Source organism: Eptesicus fuscus, chromosome 6, assembly GCF_027574615.1.
Source record: "Eptesicus fuscus isolate TK198812 chromosome 6, DD_ASM_mEF_20220401, whole genome shotgun sequence".
Classification (NCBI taxonomy): Eukaryota; Metazoa; Chordata; class Mammalia; order Chiroptera; family Vespertilionidae; genus Eptesicus; species Eptesicus fuscus.
Window position 1 is genome coordinate 13,760,769 of NC_072478.1, and position 16,517 is coordinate 13,777,285.

A 16,517-nucleotide genomic window follows, 5' to 3' on the forward strand; every position below is an offset into this window, starting at 1 on the left:
CACTTTAAGTGGGCACAGCGCTGGGCCAGAGGTCCCACGGGAAGTACCAAGGGGCCCCTTTTGCCCTTTGAGCTGCACCACGGGACGAAACAGAAGGTGGGTTTCCCGTGGACACAGGAAAATTATGCCCCAGAATTACGCAGGCGGAGCTCAGCAAGAGCAGGGGTTCCTGGAGTGTCCGAAGCTGGGGTCTTGGGGATGCATGCACCTTCTAGCTGCCAGCTCTGCCAGTTTAAAGCGACCCCCCTCCCCCCACCTCCACTGCTCCAGGAATGGAAAGAGGTTCTTTCTGAAGACAGGATATGGATGTCTGTTCAAAATATATTTCTGCTGACCACTGCCAGCCTGTGACTAAGGGGCAAGGCGCTGAGAGTCCCACTAGGAACTGGGATGGGGAGGGGGAGGTCCGAGTAGGCCCTGTTACAGAACCGTAGGACCTTGGGCTGTGGGGTCTTGTTCCCCATGGGGTCTGAGACCCAGGAGACAGTGACCTGCCCAGAGCGGGCTGTGTGCTGTGGAGGGCAGCCTGAGGCATGGGGAGGGCCGGGGTTGGCCAAGTCTAGGCTGACCTAGTACTAGTATTTGGAGCTCAGTTCTCCTACAGCTGTGTGAGGGGGTGGGGGGGAGATGATATTTTCTAACAGTTCATCTGCAGACGGGTCCCTGGTAAGGAGCCCTATGGGAAACAAGGAGGCTTTTAGGCCAAAAATGTGTATAAAGGGAAGAAACCAGCCCGTTTTGTGTATCCAGGAGCAACCTGGGAGTTGGAGCCCTCAGTCCAGCCAGCACTGTTCTCCTCTGGGCGCATTTCCTCTTGGGGAGGGAAGCGGCCTGATGGATTGAATCTGTTCCCCCGTCAACATGTTTCAAGGAACTCTAGGGTATAGTGGAAGTGTATCAGGAATCCATAGCCTTTTATTTGGCTTAACTTTTCATTTATTTTTATATTGTTACTAGTGGCCTGGTGCACAAAATTCGTGTACATTAAAAGGGGATTAATTAGAGGAAATATTTTAATATTGCTATTTTCCCTTTCTCTATAATAGAAGTGTCAGAGATGAAAGAGAATTAGTAAAATGAATATGAAAATCTCCCTCCTGTCAGAGTCTGGGGCACGCCGCGGGACCCAGAGTCAAGTCCCCACCCACCCACGGCGCCTCAAAATCGCACGAGACCCAGACCCAGCTGGCCCCACCCCCATTGGGTGAGATCCAGACCCGGCTGGCCCCACCCCCATCAAGCCCCACCAGGTGGGGGGCCCAGCCTCAGGTCCCCTGGCCTGGTGCTGGTTGGGGGGGCGCAGCCTCAGGGTCCCCATCAAACCCCTCCAGGCAGGGGGCACAGCCTCAGGTCCCCCGGCGCACCCTCAGGTCCCCCGGCCTGATGCTGGGGCAGAGGGTGCAGCCTGAGGTCCCTCGGCCCGGTGCCAGGGCGGGGGGGGGGGGGGGGCGTGCCATGAGGTCCCCCATCAAGCCCTGCTGGGCTGGGGGGGGCATGGCCTGAGGTACCCTGGCCTGGTGCCGGGGTGAGGGGTGCAGCCTGAGGTCCCCTGTCAAGCCCCACCAGGCGGGGGGCGCAGACTCAGGTCCCCTGTCCCGGCCCAGCGCCACACAGCCTCAGGTCCCTGCTGATTGCTCCTTAAGGCTCGTTATGGGAAGTCGGCCTCCACTGTGGGTGCAGCCATCTTGTGTTACAAAATCCCCGCCTCTGCTATGGGCGCCAACATATTTTTGTGATTGTGTGACGGTCAATTTGCATATCCCCTCTATTAGATAGGATTATTTTTAAAACATTTTTATTGATTTTAGAGAGGAATGGAGAGGGAGAGATAGAAACATCAATGATGAGAGAGAATCATAGATTGGCTGCCTCCTGCACGCCCCACACTGGGGATGGAGCCCGCTGCCCGCAACCCGGCATATGCCCTGACCAGGAATCGAACCCTGGCCTCCTAGTTCATAGGTCATGGTAACTTTTTAGATTGTATTTTAAAAGTTCTGATAAAAGTCAGTGGACACTCTTATGTGTGTTATATACCAAAAGTGTTAAGAATCACTGGTGAATTTAAATTCTGCTGTGAGGTTAGCTCATTTGGGAGAAAACCTTGAATAAAGTCTCTCTTCCTATCAGCTTTCAGGGTGGGGAACCGTTTTCCTGCCAAGGGCCACGTGGATATTTGTAACAGCACTAGAGGCCCGGTGCATGAAATTCGTTCACGGGTGTGTGTGTGTGTGTGTGTGTGTATGTGTCCTTCAGCCCAGCCTGCACCCTCTCCAATTTGGGACCCCTCTCACAATCCAGGACTGCTGGCTCCCAACCGCTCACCTGCCTGGTTGCCCCTAACCGCTTCTGCCTGCCAGCCTGATCACCCCCTAACCACTCCCCTGCCAGCCTGATCGATGCCTAGCTGCTCCCCTGCCGGCCTGATTGCCCCCAACTGCCCTCCCCTGCAGGCATGGTCGCCCCTAACTGTCCTCCCCTGCAGGCTTGGTCGCCCCCAACTGCCCTCCCCTGCTGGCCTGGTAACCCCTAACTGCCCTCCCCTGCAGGCCTGGTCACCCCTAACTGCCCTCCCCTCAGGCCTGGGTCCCCCTCAACTGCCCTCCCCTGCAGGCCTGGTCCCTCTCAACTTGCCTCCCCTGCTGGCCATCTTGTGGTGGCCATCTTGTGTCCAAATGGGGGTGGCCATCTTGTGTGTTGGAGTGATGGTCAATTTGCATATTACCTCTTTATTATATAGGATTTGCGGGCCATTCAAAATCATCACCTTAACAATTAGCCTGTGATATTTGGTCAAACAATTAACTCACCCCTAAGGCCTTGGCAGGGCCAGACCAAATGATCTCTCAGACCCTTTGTGGCCCATGGGCCAGATGCTCCCTATCCCTGGGCCTTAAATAAAGGTAGAAGGCTACTGCTGGATAAGGAGCCTTAACGGGCAAGTCACAGGCCCAAGTCAAGGAGAGGGGGCATAGATGCTGCTGCTCAGCAGGAAGGATGTGAATGGATTGGCATGCATTTTTAAACTACCACAATTTTATAACTTCTTATCTATGTGAATCGGGATTTTCCCTGATACTGTGCAACCAAATGCAATAATAAATTAGATTCTCCACTTGACAAAAGGGCAACTGTCATATATAACCCCTGACTTAAATTTTTTATGTTCATCAAAGCTTACTTTTAAAAAAAATATTTTTTTAATTGATTTCAGAGAGGAAGGGAGAGGGAGAGAGAGATAGAAACATCAATGATGAGAGAATCTTGAATCAGCTGCCTCCTGTATGCCCCCTACTGGGGATCGAGCCCACAACCCGGGCATGTGCCCTGACTGGGAATCGAACCATGACCTCTGGGTTCATAGGTCGATGCTCAACTACTGAACCACACCAGTAGGGCAATCAAAGTTTACGTGTTTTTTTTGAGAAACTTTTTGTTTTTATTAATTAATTAATTTATTGATTGATTGATTTCAGAGAGGAAGAGAGAGGGAGAGAGAGAAGGAAACATCAATGATGAAGGAAATCATCGATTGGCCACCTCCTGCATGCCTTACATTGGGAATTGAGCCCATAACCCAGGTACGTGCCCTTGACCAGAATCAAACCCAGAAGCCTTCAATCCCCAGGCCAACGCTCTATCCACTGAGCCAAACCGGCTAGGACAAAGCTTACTTTTTATTGATCATAGCTTCTTTATTCTCATTGATTTTCATAATAATCCTATATAATAAAAGCCTAATATGCTAAGTGTCTGGTTGTCCAGTAATCTGTTCAACCAATCAAAGCATAATATGCTAATGATATGCTAAGGCCGCTCAACTGCTCGCTATGATGTTCACTGACCATCAGGGGGCAGATGCTCTAACCAGTAGGCTAGCTTGCTGCTGGGGTCTGGCTGATCAGGACTGAGCAAGACAAGCTGGACATGCCCTGGAGCCCTCCCACAACACCTCCCCCCAGCTGGCCCCATCGGTATGGGCTGGCTGGACCCCACCCGTGCACAAATTTGTGCACCGGGCCTCTAGTCTATATATAAAAGCCTAAGCGACCTGCTGACTGGCCAATCGAATGACTGGTCGACTGGTCACTATGACGTGCACTGACCACCAGGGGACAGCCACTCAATGCACAGGATCGGGCTCCCTCCTGTCTGGATTGGGCCAAAACCAGCTATCCGACATCCCCCGAGGGTCCTGGATTGCGAGAGGGTGCAGGCCAGGCTGAGGGACCCCACTGGTGCATGGCTTCTAGTTGACTATAAAATTCAACTTATAAATGTACTTTAAATAGTAGTAGTAAGATCTAATTTTTTTTAAGGGTTGCTACTAAAAAGGTTTGGAAACTATTGGACTAAATAACTACCAAGGTTTTGCATCTGTTTGTACATTCGTGAGTACGTGTGTATTTTGGGGAGGAGGCACTGAGAGATTCTCCCTAAGCTTTTGTTTTAGGGACAGAGCCGCCAAGTTGCTCTGAATCTCAGGAACTTAAAATCCTTTAGGATATACTATCCAGTCAGCCCCACCACAAGCATTTCCCAGTGAGCTGTGGTTAAATACCGCCTCAGCTTGCTTTGTTGCTCAACAGTCTGGGAGCTGGGTGTACACGGCGGTGCTGGCCTCCCCACCATTGTCCCTCTGCAGGAACAGGTAAACTCTCCACACATTCACTGATGCCTCATAGAGGGGTGAGTGGAGACCATCCCTCTCTGTGCCTCCTAGTCTGGCCTCTCTGCTGCCCCTTGAGAGACAAGTGTGTATATTGGGAAAGTCCTCAGTTAGCGGTCAAGAAACTCAGAGGTTTGTCTCCATTCTCTACTCAGTAGCATGTAGCTTCAGGCTTCAGATGAAATGTCTCTATTTCACAATTTTCTCCTCAACCAAGTGGATTAAAATGATTTGTTGCCCTCACAGGTTTGTTGCGAGGATAAAACAATGTTGTGGACATAACAGAACTTCAGCAACTTAAAATCATCATCCACATTTGAGTGATTCTTACCCACTTTGCTTTTGTTTCAGCCCAAAGGACCAGAAACTCGTCCTGGGGTGGGAGACTGGATTCAGGTCACAACTGCAGTCTTAGGTTCACACCGGGGCCCCCTCCACCTCACCCGATCCTTCTGACCGAACGCACACCGCTTTACGCGCCCACCCATGGGCTCTGTTCCAGCCAGGTGAGTCCCCACACCAAAGTCCTCCCTCTGACCTTCCAATCAAGTCCTCACCCCTTCACCCACTTCGATGCCCAGTTCCTGTTCCCCCTGGAATGCTTTGCCAAGTCAACCAAGACCAAATGACGGTACCCTTCTCCCTCGGCCTCCGCTGGACCCTTGCTCCTGCTAGAGTTCAGCCATCGTGTCTCCATTCCTTAGTGTCCTCAGCCTGGTCCTTGATAGTCAGCTCACTGCCTACTCATATCCTGTTGACCTTTGCTGTGTGTTTGGCCTCCCGCTGAACTGTCCTACCTCCGGCGCTGGAGGGGGCAGTCATGTCAGATATTGATGAGCTCGCCTGTGCAGGGGAGCACTGCGGGCCTCGGTGGAGGACGGAGCAGCCTTTCCTCCTCGCTGGCTCTCTCTCAGGCTCTGGAGTATGTTTCTGCCTTTCCATCCACCGTCACCATCACACAGCCCTTAAGGGGAGGTGGCAGCTGGGAGCCTGCTGGGCCAGCCCCTGCTCTCGTGGCCCAGGTGGGGAAGGACAGTGTGTGTGTCGTCGCTCTACCTCCTCCAACCCTATCTGCCCCCCATTTGACCCTTCACTCCCATGGCTTCCCTCAGCCTGGCATCACCCGTCCCTCTCACCTGGACCTGGTGGCTCACAAAGAACAAGTAAATTTGGGGACCCAATGCAACCTTTTAATTCCAAGCAGAGTTCCCCTCCCCCAGTATCATCTCACACATACACACAGTGGAAAGGGATGCCAGGGTCTGGGCAGGAACAAAACCCAGACCTGGGCAAAAATATATATATATAATTATATACACATATGTATTTGTAGAGAAGAAAAGCTGGGAATGTTGATTAGGTAGGGCAGAGAGTTGGGTGAGGAAAGCAGCTGGGGGTGCCCCAATAAATTACATTCTTTAGAGAGCATGATGGGGGATGCATGGGTACGGGTGGGACCTGGTGGCCTGGCCTCTTGTTCCCATCCGAGGGAGCCTGAAGGCCTGGTCCTGCCTAGGGCCCTGGTGTCAGAAGGTAGAAAGGAGTCTAGCTCACTTTGCCTGGAGGCTGATGGGGGCCTGGGGTTCGGTATAGGCAACATCTCCACTCTAAGCCAAGGCTTCTGGGGAAGCCACAGAGCTGAGCACGAGGCTTCAAAGCATAGGATGTGCAAGGAGAGCAGAGGGTAAGCTGGAGGGCAGGGCAGCCTCCCTGCTGGAGGCTGAGCTCAACCCTGCTCCTGCTGGAGTCAGAGGCGGGAGGCGCAGGTGTAGGGGAAGCCTCCCAGGCGAGGCAAGGAGGAGTGCTGGGCAGACGTGGCCCTGGAGCTGTGCCTGCCTTCCTGCTGCTTCCTGCCTCACCTTCTCCGCAGGCTGAGGGTTCTACCCGGCCGCTGATCCAGACATCAACAGGCCTGCACCACGTGCCAGGTCCAGGTCTCCTCACTCCCTCTTCTAGGCCCCCTCTTCATGGGGCGGGGGCAGGGAGAGGGTGCAGACATTAACTCCGAGTGCTGGAGTCCAGCCTGGGTTTGCCCTGTGCAGCGAGGACGAGGGAGGAGGGGAGGCCCCTGGCTCATTATGGGAAGAAGGTCCGTGTCCCACAGCCCAGCACGGAGAGAAGGCAGGGCTCCCCTTGACCTAGCGAATGCAGCCCACCCCACCTCTGCCCACCTCCCTGCCCCCCCCCAGAGATGAGGCTTTAGGGTCCAGTGACCCAGCTCCAGAGAGCAGCAGGGGTGAGGGTCGGTCACGGAGTGCGGAGTGCGGGGCGGTCAGAAGAGGGAAGCCTTCTTCTTGAGCTCATTCCGCTTCCACAGAGCCAGCTTGCTAAACTCTTCGGGAGACATGGCGAACACCCTGGAGAAGTCCTCCGCTGACAGATGCCTCTGCAGGGGACATACCCAGGCCGCTTAGGGAGAGGAGGGCGGGCTGGGCTGAGTGACCCAGGGGGCAGGTCTTCCCCGCCGGGAGGGGAGGCTGCCCTTTGGAGCCCCTGCACCCGCCAGCGCCTTTCCCCTGCATACCTCCAGCCTCATCCGATCCACACCTGGAGGCAACTTGGTTCGCCCCTTATTGGTCACCACCAGCATTTCGTAGGGATAGATCTGGGGGGCAGGGCAGGGGGCACTCTTAGGCTCATAGTGTTCCCTGTGGCTGTCACCCCTCAACTCCCCAGGCCCCCTTATCAGCCTGCGGGGCCATCGGGTTCATGCCATGTTGCCATCCAGCGCCCCCAGCTTCCCCATCAGCAACTCCAGGAGGATCCCATAGCGCATTCACTTTCCTGGCTTCTCCCCAAGCTGCCCACCCCCCCTGGCTCTGCCGCTGCCCCTCACCTTCTGCTCCAGCACACAGGGCAGGGAGTTTCCCCGGTCCATCCTCCCCCTCTGGCCCTCTCCGTTCTGGGGAGACCAAAGCCGCAGTGAGCCAGAGTGGGGCCGGGAGACCTCCCCAGCCTTACCCGGGGCTCCTCATGTGCTCACCAGGCAACTGGGTGGCCCAACGCCCCCTCCCCCAACACTGCCAGTTGCCTGTCCCAGGCTTCTGTGCTCCGCGTCCTCCAGAGGGCACTCACCTGCAGGCCTGGGGAGAGAAGAGTCATTGTTCAGACCGCCCGCTTAGCCTCCCCGACCTGCAGCCACACAGCCCTGCCCACATCCCCGACACAGCTGCCCCAGGGCCTGCTTAAGCCCCTTTCTGCCAGACCCTGCCTCTCACCTGGGCTTCCGGCCTCACTCCCGGTCGGGCTGAAGTCTGTGGACTGCAGCTAGAAAGGACATAAAGGATCAGAAGGAAGCTGCGTGTTCCCCATCAGCCCCTTCACTTGAAGGGTCTTCCCTTCCCCAAGTAGCTCGGTCCCTCAGAGGACCCCACATGCACACTCCTCCCTTGCAGTCTGGGACCTGTGGTCAGGGACCTTACCCGGCTCAGGGTGGTCCTGCCGTAGGCCGGGAGGGAAGATGACTTTGATGTTCCACCGTGCAAGGCTAGGGGAGAGAGAGAGAGAGAGAGAGAGAGAGAGAGAGAGAGAGAGAGAGAGACCTGTTCAGTCCCTCTGGCTTGACAGTCATTTTGAGCGGGATCCCTCTCTGGTCCCCCCAACCAGGGGCAGGGCCGTGAGGGTAGACCTGGGGGAACCTGTGGTCTCTGTTGGCTTCCAGCTCCTGCCCATCACCTCCGGCGAGGGGCATCGTGCTGGTGCCTCTGAACTCTCTCTAATGCCTTCCCTCTAACAGAAGGGCACCAAACACTCATTTGGGCCAAATGCCCGAGTTAAAATCAGAGTTAGCGAGCGATAAATGATGAAGCTCCCCAGTGTAAAATGAACCTCTGGGGTAAAAAAAAAAAATGAACCTGACATCTCATGAAAAGAATCAAATCATTACAATTTTAATATCAGCGAATTTAGTACCCAAGTTTCAAACATTTGACCCTATAATACAGAAACAATACTTTCCTCAGCTCTGTCAGCTGCTGGATTGCACCCGAAGCCAAAATGTGGATTGCATGATTAGGTGTCACCTTCAACTTACACATTTAATAATATCACTAAGCTTTCAAGCACTGAGATTATAATTCAAGGAAATTGGTTTTCAGTAACAGGTTTTCCTAGGAAATCTTCGTACCTAAGATTTTTAGTTTGGGCAGATCTCAAAACTCCTTCATCTCCAATTACTAGAAATTGTTGGCATTCTATAGTAATCATTTTGACCAGACTTTTTGTTTAAATGTTTAGTCTTGACAGACTCAAAACTATAAGGAACTGTCTTCTTAAAACATTCTTATAAAATCTGTTACTTGGAAGTGGAATTGGTGAGAACAAAATGTGTTTTGGGGACCTTGTTTGTTTGTTTTCTCAATATTTAATTTTAAAACTACTTAAACACTTATTTCTGTGTAGAAAATCATCTCCTTTTTCAATATCACTCATCACTTATGTTTGAAAGTGACTATTCAATGTTACCATTAAGTCAGAATGACATGCCTATCCATAATTTTAAATGTTTTTTGGTTAGTTCTCATCCGAGATATTTTTTCCATTGATTTTTAGAGATAGTGAAAGAAAGGGGGGGGGGGGAGAGAAACATTGACGTGAGAGAGACACATCGATTGGTTGCCCCCCGCACAAGTCCCGACTAAGGCTGGGCATCTAACCTGCAACCCAGGCACATGCCCTTGACTGGGAATCGAACCCCTGACTCTTTGGTGCACAGGCCAATGCTCTAACCACTGAGCACACCAGCTAGGGCTCTCTATAATTTTGAAATTGTTAAGGTTGATTAGCTGTGACTGTAACCTATGCAATCCTATGACTTTTGATCACATACAAGTTCAGGGGTGCCAAAATGATGATGATGATGGAGACATTTGGCTATTCAGCTTTGCAAGGCTAAATGGAAGTTAAAGAGCTAATTTGGACTGAAAGCAAGTTCTAGTGGAACACGGAGGCCGAATTCAACCTTCAGAGCATCTCTCTGTCTCATTCTTCAGGCCTTAACTATTTAGCCCACATTCTCTAAAAACTCTTCCCACCCCTTCTGAAATACCATCCTGGTCTTTTGGTGACCCTGTGGATGTCCTAGCCAGAGACACACCTTAGGGTTCCTGACTCCCCCACCCGCACCCCAGGGCCTTCATCTCTACTGCACAGCAGGCAGCCCCTGCAATGGTCACCCCCGGACCTCGCTATCCACACTGCTTCACCCTGGCACTTGGAGCCCGGGGCCCCACTTTGTGACCATAGCGCCCGCCTTTGTTTGCAGCTTCCTTCAGCCTGGTTCCCAGCACACCTGCTCGTCAATCTCATGGGGACCTCTGGGGACCTGACCCACACTCCCTGTCCTTCAACCTGTGGTTGGGTACAAAACTGCTTTCACCAGTACTGAGCAGCTCACCTGGCCTGCATCCCACAGACCTGCCTCCACCAACTCTGCCTGGATCAGCCGTGGGCCCCGGCTCGCCTGCAGGCTGTGGAGGTGACCAGGTAGATGGTCATCACTGCAGATGGACGGACTGGAGCAGCTCCCTTCCCTGAGGCAGCTGTTGCCAACCTTCCCAAATCTCCACTTCCAATTGGCTGCTCCCAGATCAAGTCCCCACCTTCAGAGAGAGAGGCCCCTGAGGCCAGCCCCACATCCTGACTAACTCCGAGCCAATCCTCAGTTGGATCTAAACGTGTGTTCTCTCCAGGGTCCAGCCTGGCCCCATCCCTGCCCTCTCTCCTCTCTGCACAATCCCATCTTTCTTACGGCCTTACGACTACCTACACTGAGTGGCCAGATTATTATGATCTCTGAACGCATAATAATCTGGCCACTGAGTGTATGTCCTATATAATAAAAGGCTAATATGCAAATTGTCCCCTCGACCAGGAGTTCAACCAGCAGGCAGGCCAGCCAACCGCCCATGTCCCCTCCCCCTGGCCAGGCTGGACCCCCACCCATGCATGAATTCATGCACCAGGACTCTAATATATGTGTATACACACACACACACACACACACACACACACACACACACACACACACTGAGTGGCTAGATTATTATGCATTCAGAGATTATAATAATCTGGCCACTCAGTGTATACCCTGGAGACTCTCCATGAGGCCTGCCTTGTGCCTCAAGCTCCCGACTCAGTCAAACTCACACTTCAAATCCAACATGTCTCAAACCAGTCTCTTCACCTTTCTCCCAACCCTGCCTCTTTCATGATCTCAGTTCTAGGTTTTTCATCACCCAGCACCCAAGGCCAAACCCCAACTCGTCTGCCCCTCTCCTCCCACTGAGTCCAGTTGCTTCAGTCTCCTCTGTATTTCTCAAATCCATTCCCTCTTCTCTGCCCTGGGTCTATGTTAGCCCTTACCCAGACCGCTGGGAAGTGTGGTAGGTTGTCTCCAAAAGTGGCCTGCGACACCATCTCCCAGCGCCTAAGTGCCGTTCCTGTCCTCAGGAAATGGAATCTCCCCCTTTCTGGAGTCTGAGCTGCTCTGACCAATAGAATGCAGTGGGAGCGAGGCTGTGTGGCCTCCGGGCTTTTAGAGGCCTGTAACTTCCAGTTCTGGCTCTCAGATCTCCCATCTCCTCTCCACATTCTTCAAAAACTCTGCCAAGGAAGTCCAGGCCTATCTCGGATGATTTGAGGCATGGTATCCAACGTGCTGGCTCTCCGGCTCTCTGGTGTCAATCCTGCCACTACATGGCACACTCGGGCACTGATTCCAGGCTCCTGGAGGCCCTCCCCATTGGCCAGGAGGTTCCTGTTCCTGCCTTTGCTCCCACCGTCCCCTGTGTCAAACCCCCACTCGATTTGTCTCATTCTTCAAGACTCAGTGAGCACCCCCTGGCCCTCTGACCACAGGCCCTGTCACTGAGCACAGCTCACCACAGTACCTGCTACACTGCACCAAAATCGGTTTCCACGGCCATTTCCCCAGTGATTGGCAGCTACCGAAGGACAGGACTCTATTTTTTCACTCTTTGTAAGCCCCAGTGCCTCCCACATGGTAAACACCCAATAAATGTTTATTCAATTAAGCAAAATTAGCTAATTCAGCTTTAGCTGATACTATTGTTTATCATCTAGTCTTGTTCCACCACTGGAATTCTTGCCCTACGGACAACATGAGCGCCTTGAGCCAGTGACCGAATGTTCCATCTCATACACTCGCATTAGCACGGAGCTGGGCACATGACAGACAGACTCAACCGGCTGTTCAGTTCTGGCCTCAGGGTCTGGCCAGGCCCTCGAGCCCCCTTGGTGGCACTCACAGGCATGAAAGGGTGTCCGGTCGGGCAGGGAGCGGGTTTTCCTCCGGATAGGCAATGACTTTTCCATCTCTTCTTTCAAGATCATCTTTCCCAAGTTGGAAGTGACCTGGGGACCAAAGGGGGTGGATCCAAGACTTTGGTACTTGTGTCTCATCTCCAAAAGGTTCAGAGTTGGGCATGTTGCAGGCAGGAACGGGGACGGGTTTCCCCAGTGGCTGGGCCGGGAACCCCGGGAGCCTGGCATCCTGGTCTGAGGCACTGCCACATTGGGTTTGGCCACCCCCGAGAGCAAGGAGTCAGCGCCGCTCAGTGTAACTCTACCCGGTGGCCTCCCAGCCCAGGTCACCAGGCCCAGAGCACAAGCCCACGTCACCATCAGTGGCCTTTGCACGACTCCCAACACCCTCTCTCATCCCCTGGAGACCAGCAGCCTGCTCTCCCCCTTCTCCTCTTCCCCAGAACTGCTCAGCCTGCTGAGCCTGGCACTGATGGGACCACCTTTATGGGCCTTTGATCCTCATATAACCAGTGTTTCCCCCCAAGCAGCACAAAGTCCTGGGGTCCCTGCCAGGGCAGCAACTGAAATCCTGGGAAGGAAGAGGCACGCCTCTCATGCTCTGACCAGGATGCTCTTCAGGCGTGAACCCTTTAGAGCGAACAGCTCTGGAACCAGAGCGTCTGTCCCCAGGAAGACCCAGGAGGGGGAGAGGGGGCAGCGAGATGCTACCTTACTGAGTTCCTCTCTCTGGCGCTCCCTGAGAGCCTTCATCTCCTCCCCGGAGTCATCGTCTTCCTCCTCCTCCTCCTCCTCTGCGCCTCTCCGGGATGCTTTCCGCTTCCTCCATTCTGTTTCTGGGAAACACAGGAGAAAGCCAGCGTGTCAACCAACCATTGGCTCCACAAGTATCTATCAGGTGCTGGCTGTGTGCATCACACCGCGCTGCACATTGAAGTGAGCACTACACATTGTTTGTGTGTTTTTAAGAAAAGAAGAATAACAATTGCCTGACAGTGAGGCTGGGTGGACAATACACACTCACATAACTTAAATTCATTGGGACCAAGACCTTGTCTCATTTCTCTTTCTCTTTCCCAGAGTTCCTACCACAGAGCCTGGGATGTAGTAGACGTGTGGCAGATGTCTGCTGAGTGGTCCAATAAATGAATGGGAAGTGACGAATGACTAACCAATAGGGTGCTGACACCAAAAGCTCTAGGAGTGGGTGAGTGAAGAGCCTACAGGGTTCACCAGAGGACACAGGGTGGGGTGGGGTGGGGGTGGGCTCCTGGGGCATCCCCATGGGCTATGGGCAGTGTCCTGCCTCCCTGTCCCCTCTCAACAGCTTCTCTTACCCACAACAGCCAGTGATGGGGGGCATGGCCAGTAGTCAGTCTCGATCTTGGCTGGCTGGTTGGGGTCGGGGGGCTGGGCTGCAGGGAACTTAGATGACTCAATGATGAGGTCCTCAATCTGGTGCTTGCTCTGAGGGCTGCCTCCCATGGACTCTGCAGGTGGAGGTCAGGGTCAGCCTGTGCACACCCCAGCCCCGCACCTGCCCCCCTTCACACCTGTGAGGTTGTGGGTGTCAAAACAGCGCACAAGGAAGCACAGGGCACGGTGGTGTGCTGATATGGACAGATACTCTCCTGTCCCCTCCCAGCCTTTGGCACAGCCTCCCAGCCTGGGGATCAGGTGAGTCAGGGGCCTCACCTCTCTGCTTGTAGATGGGTGGCTTCTTGTAGATGTTGGAATCTGGGCGGGTGGTCTCTGTAGAGAGCAAAGTGGAGGAGAAGGAGGATGGGTTGATGGCGGGGAGGCCAGGTCAGGGATGAGAAAGGAGGCAAGGGGAATGGGAGAAGGTAGCACATTCATGGGCTCCTGTCAAGAGCCAAGACAGAACCAGAGTTCCTGGAACTGTCCCCGAGGGGGCTGGGACTTGTTGCACTCTTTCGGGTGGGTGGGAGGGAAGATGAGACAGGTCTACCATCTTTGGGAGCTCTGCCTGGGTTCTGGCTTCAGGGGGGTCTGGCCAGTTCTGTGGGGAGCGTCTACCCCAGCAAGGGGCTTGGATTCCTGAGGGAGAAAAGAGGTCCTAGGAGAAGGATGCCACCAGGCTGGCAGTGAAACCTACCAGGATGGTGGAAGTGGGGCAGGCTGGTTCGGGGGGTCCCAGTGGTTCTTGGGGCTGAAGCCTGAGAGATGGTTCCAGGGGACCGGCTCTCCGCCCACACCTGCAGAGCACAAGTGAGGTTCGCTGCAGCTCCCGGGTCCCCTACCCAGCCCTTCCGACCCATGCAGACGCAGCTTCACCTTACTCCACCATCTCTGTCTCCCACCCGCGCAGCCCCCAAGATGGACAGATAGGTGGACAGAGCTGGCCGGTGACAAAGGAGGGCCAGTGATTCCGGCATCCCTGGCTCTGCAGAGCCCTTTGGGGGCAGGGAGCTGGGCCTGTGGGAGCAGGGCTGGCAATACTCACCTCTGGGGACGGAGGGGGGGATGTGGATTTGGGTGACAGCGAGCGCTGCGAAGGAGAGGAGCTGGTCAGAGCCACAGGGTAGGAGTAAACCCTCGTTCCTAGAGCCCCAGAGGGGCCGCTTCATCCCTCCCCCAAGTCTCCATCCTTACCTGGCCGATGTCTCGGCATCTCTTCTCTATCCACCCTCCCCGTGCCCAGCGCTGGCCCTCCCTGCCCCCTCCCAGCGCTCTCCTGGGCAGACTCCTAGGTCTGTCCCTAGGGTGCACCAGGAAGCCACCGGCCCTGGAGCAGTGCTTGTGCTCTGAGGGCCAGCGGAGGATGGCTGTGGCACCGTCCTCAGGGCCAGACCCACAAGCATCGAGGATGGAGTCCGGGCTCTTGGCGGGTATTTAAGTCTCCCTCCGGCCTGGCCCCATCTCACTGCTCAGCCACGACACTACCCCTCTCTCAGATACCATTTACGAAGCACCTGGCATGTGTGCTTTATCTCGTGCACTTGGCTCCCTGGTGAGATGGATGGGCAGAGGTACCACCTCCATTTTACAGGAGGGGAAGCTGGACCACACTGTCACAGGGGTCACTCAGCTAGGACTTTCAGCCTCTGGGGTCAGTGCTTCTGGGTGCTTTCCACAAATCTGCTATCTTTCTGCCTACTCCCCCCGCCCCCCGCTCCCCCCTGACCCGTTGGGGTCGCTGCCATTCAGACACAGCCTCCCCTGCTCTTCCATGGAGCCCTCCAGCCCATCTCTCCTGCTCTCCACAGCACGCGGTTATCTCTGGGTGAGTCCTATGCACAGTTCCCTTTCTTGTTTTGGAGTCGTTTCTCCAAGAGAGAAAGCAGGACAGGGATTCTGCCACGCACCCAGTGTGGCCTGGGGGAGACCTTCCCCCCAAGTCCTGCCCAAGAGGAAGCTTCCCCCCCGCCCCCCACTTACCTCCCGGCTTCTGGGCAGCTCCACGTGCTCCAGGAGAGAATAGGTAAAGTGGGGCTCGTAGATCATGAGGTCAGGCCGCTCGATGTCCAGGATGGCCTTGTCCTTGGGGAGGGCAGCCAAGTCTTTGTAGCCCAGCACCTGGTTGTCCATCTTGGCCTGAAGGGAAATGGTGCTGATGGAACCGACATGCTCAAAGGCTCACCTGGGATCCTGGCCTTACAAGCTAAATTTGCAACTTATTAGGAAGAAAATGGACAGCCTTTTTAGATGTCAGCTCTGCGCCAAGTTCCATTATTCAATGTTAAGGGTTTAGGGAGTCCTTCGCCGAGCACTCAGGGTACAAGACAGGACCAGACCAGAAGGGCAGTGGGGGAACCTTCTCAGGCTTTCGGGGTTCTCTCTGTCCACCAGCCCTGGCAGAACCACCATCAGGGAGGCTGAGTGAAGCGGCACAGCGGGGAGTGTGTCCCTGCCCTTCTCCCTCCCAGCCTGAGGGTGCTGGTGGCCAAGAGGTACTCACCACAATGCTGGAGGGAGAGCCGGGAACACTGGAGTCTCGGGAGGAGCTGACGCTCCCGGGGGAGGTAAGTGGTTGCTGGGGAGAGTGAGAAGGCGGGCGTGGGAATGTGTGTGTGGGCGAGGGCCAGGGGCAGGGCGTTCCAAAGGGTGGGCCAGGGCCGAGAGGGTGTCCTAGGCCTCTGGGACCCCAGGGTGCGGCGCTGCGGGCAACCACCAGGTGGCACCATCGACCCCGACCTGACCCTCTGCTGGAAGCCTGGCCACACCCACCCGGAGCCCCAGGCCCTCGCTGCCCTGCGTACCTTCTGCAGCCGCTCCATGCAGCCGGGAGGTGGTGGTCGGGTCACTCGCAGATCCCTGGGCGCGAGGGGAGGCGACGGGGCGTCAAGCTCGGCCCGGCTCCTGGGCGCTGTGCGCTTGGGGCCGCGAGGGCAGAAAGGGCGTCCCACTGGGCGGTAGCGTCCTCATCCCTCGGTGACTCTCCAGGCTGCTGGCCGAGTGCAGGGCCTGGAAGGGGAGGGAGGGCGTGCCAGCCAGGCCGTGGGGCCGGGATCTCAGCGGGCCTGGGCTGGGGCTGGGCAGCCGCTCTTGCTGGGCCTGGGCTCCGGGAGCAGGGCGGAAGGCGCCGGGCCCCGGCTTTCCATTC

The 16,517-nt window shown here is 55.1% G+C and overlaps 1 protein-coding gene across 1 annotated transcript; it reads right to left on the reverse strand.

The window, feature by feature from the left end:
* Window positions 1–6,867: 6,867 nt before the first annotated feature.
* On the reverse strand, window positions 6,868–16,268 carry DMTN (dematin actin binding protein). Its single transcript, XM_008151505.3, has 15 exons — window positions 16,174–16,268; window positions 15,873–15,947; window positions 15,353–15,508; window positions 14,418–14,462; window positions 14,070–14,169; window positions 13,649–13,705; window positions 13,291–13,443; window positions 12,665–12,789; window positions 11,938–12,043; window positions 8,092–8,156; window positions 7,888–7,936; window positions 7,745–7,752; window positions 7,506–7,571; window positions 7,194–7,274; window positions 6,868–7,055 (listed from the first exon to the last, which is right to left on the reverse strand). Exons 1-15 carry the CDS (start codon window positions 16,189–16,191, stop codon window positions 6,942–6,944), a joined length of 1,218 nt encoding a protein of 405 aa, XP_008149727.1. The 5' UTR covers window positions 16,192–16,268; the 3' UTR covers window positions 6,868–6,941.
* Between the last annotated feature and the right edge of the window lie 249 nt (window positions 16,269–16,517).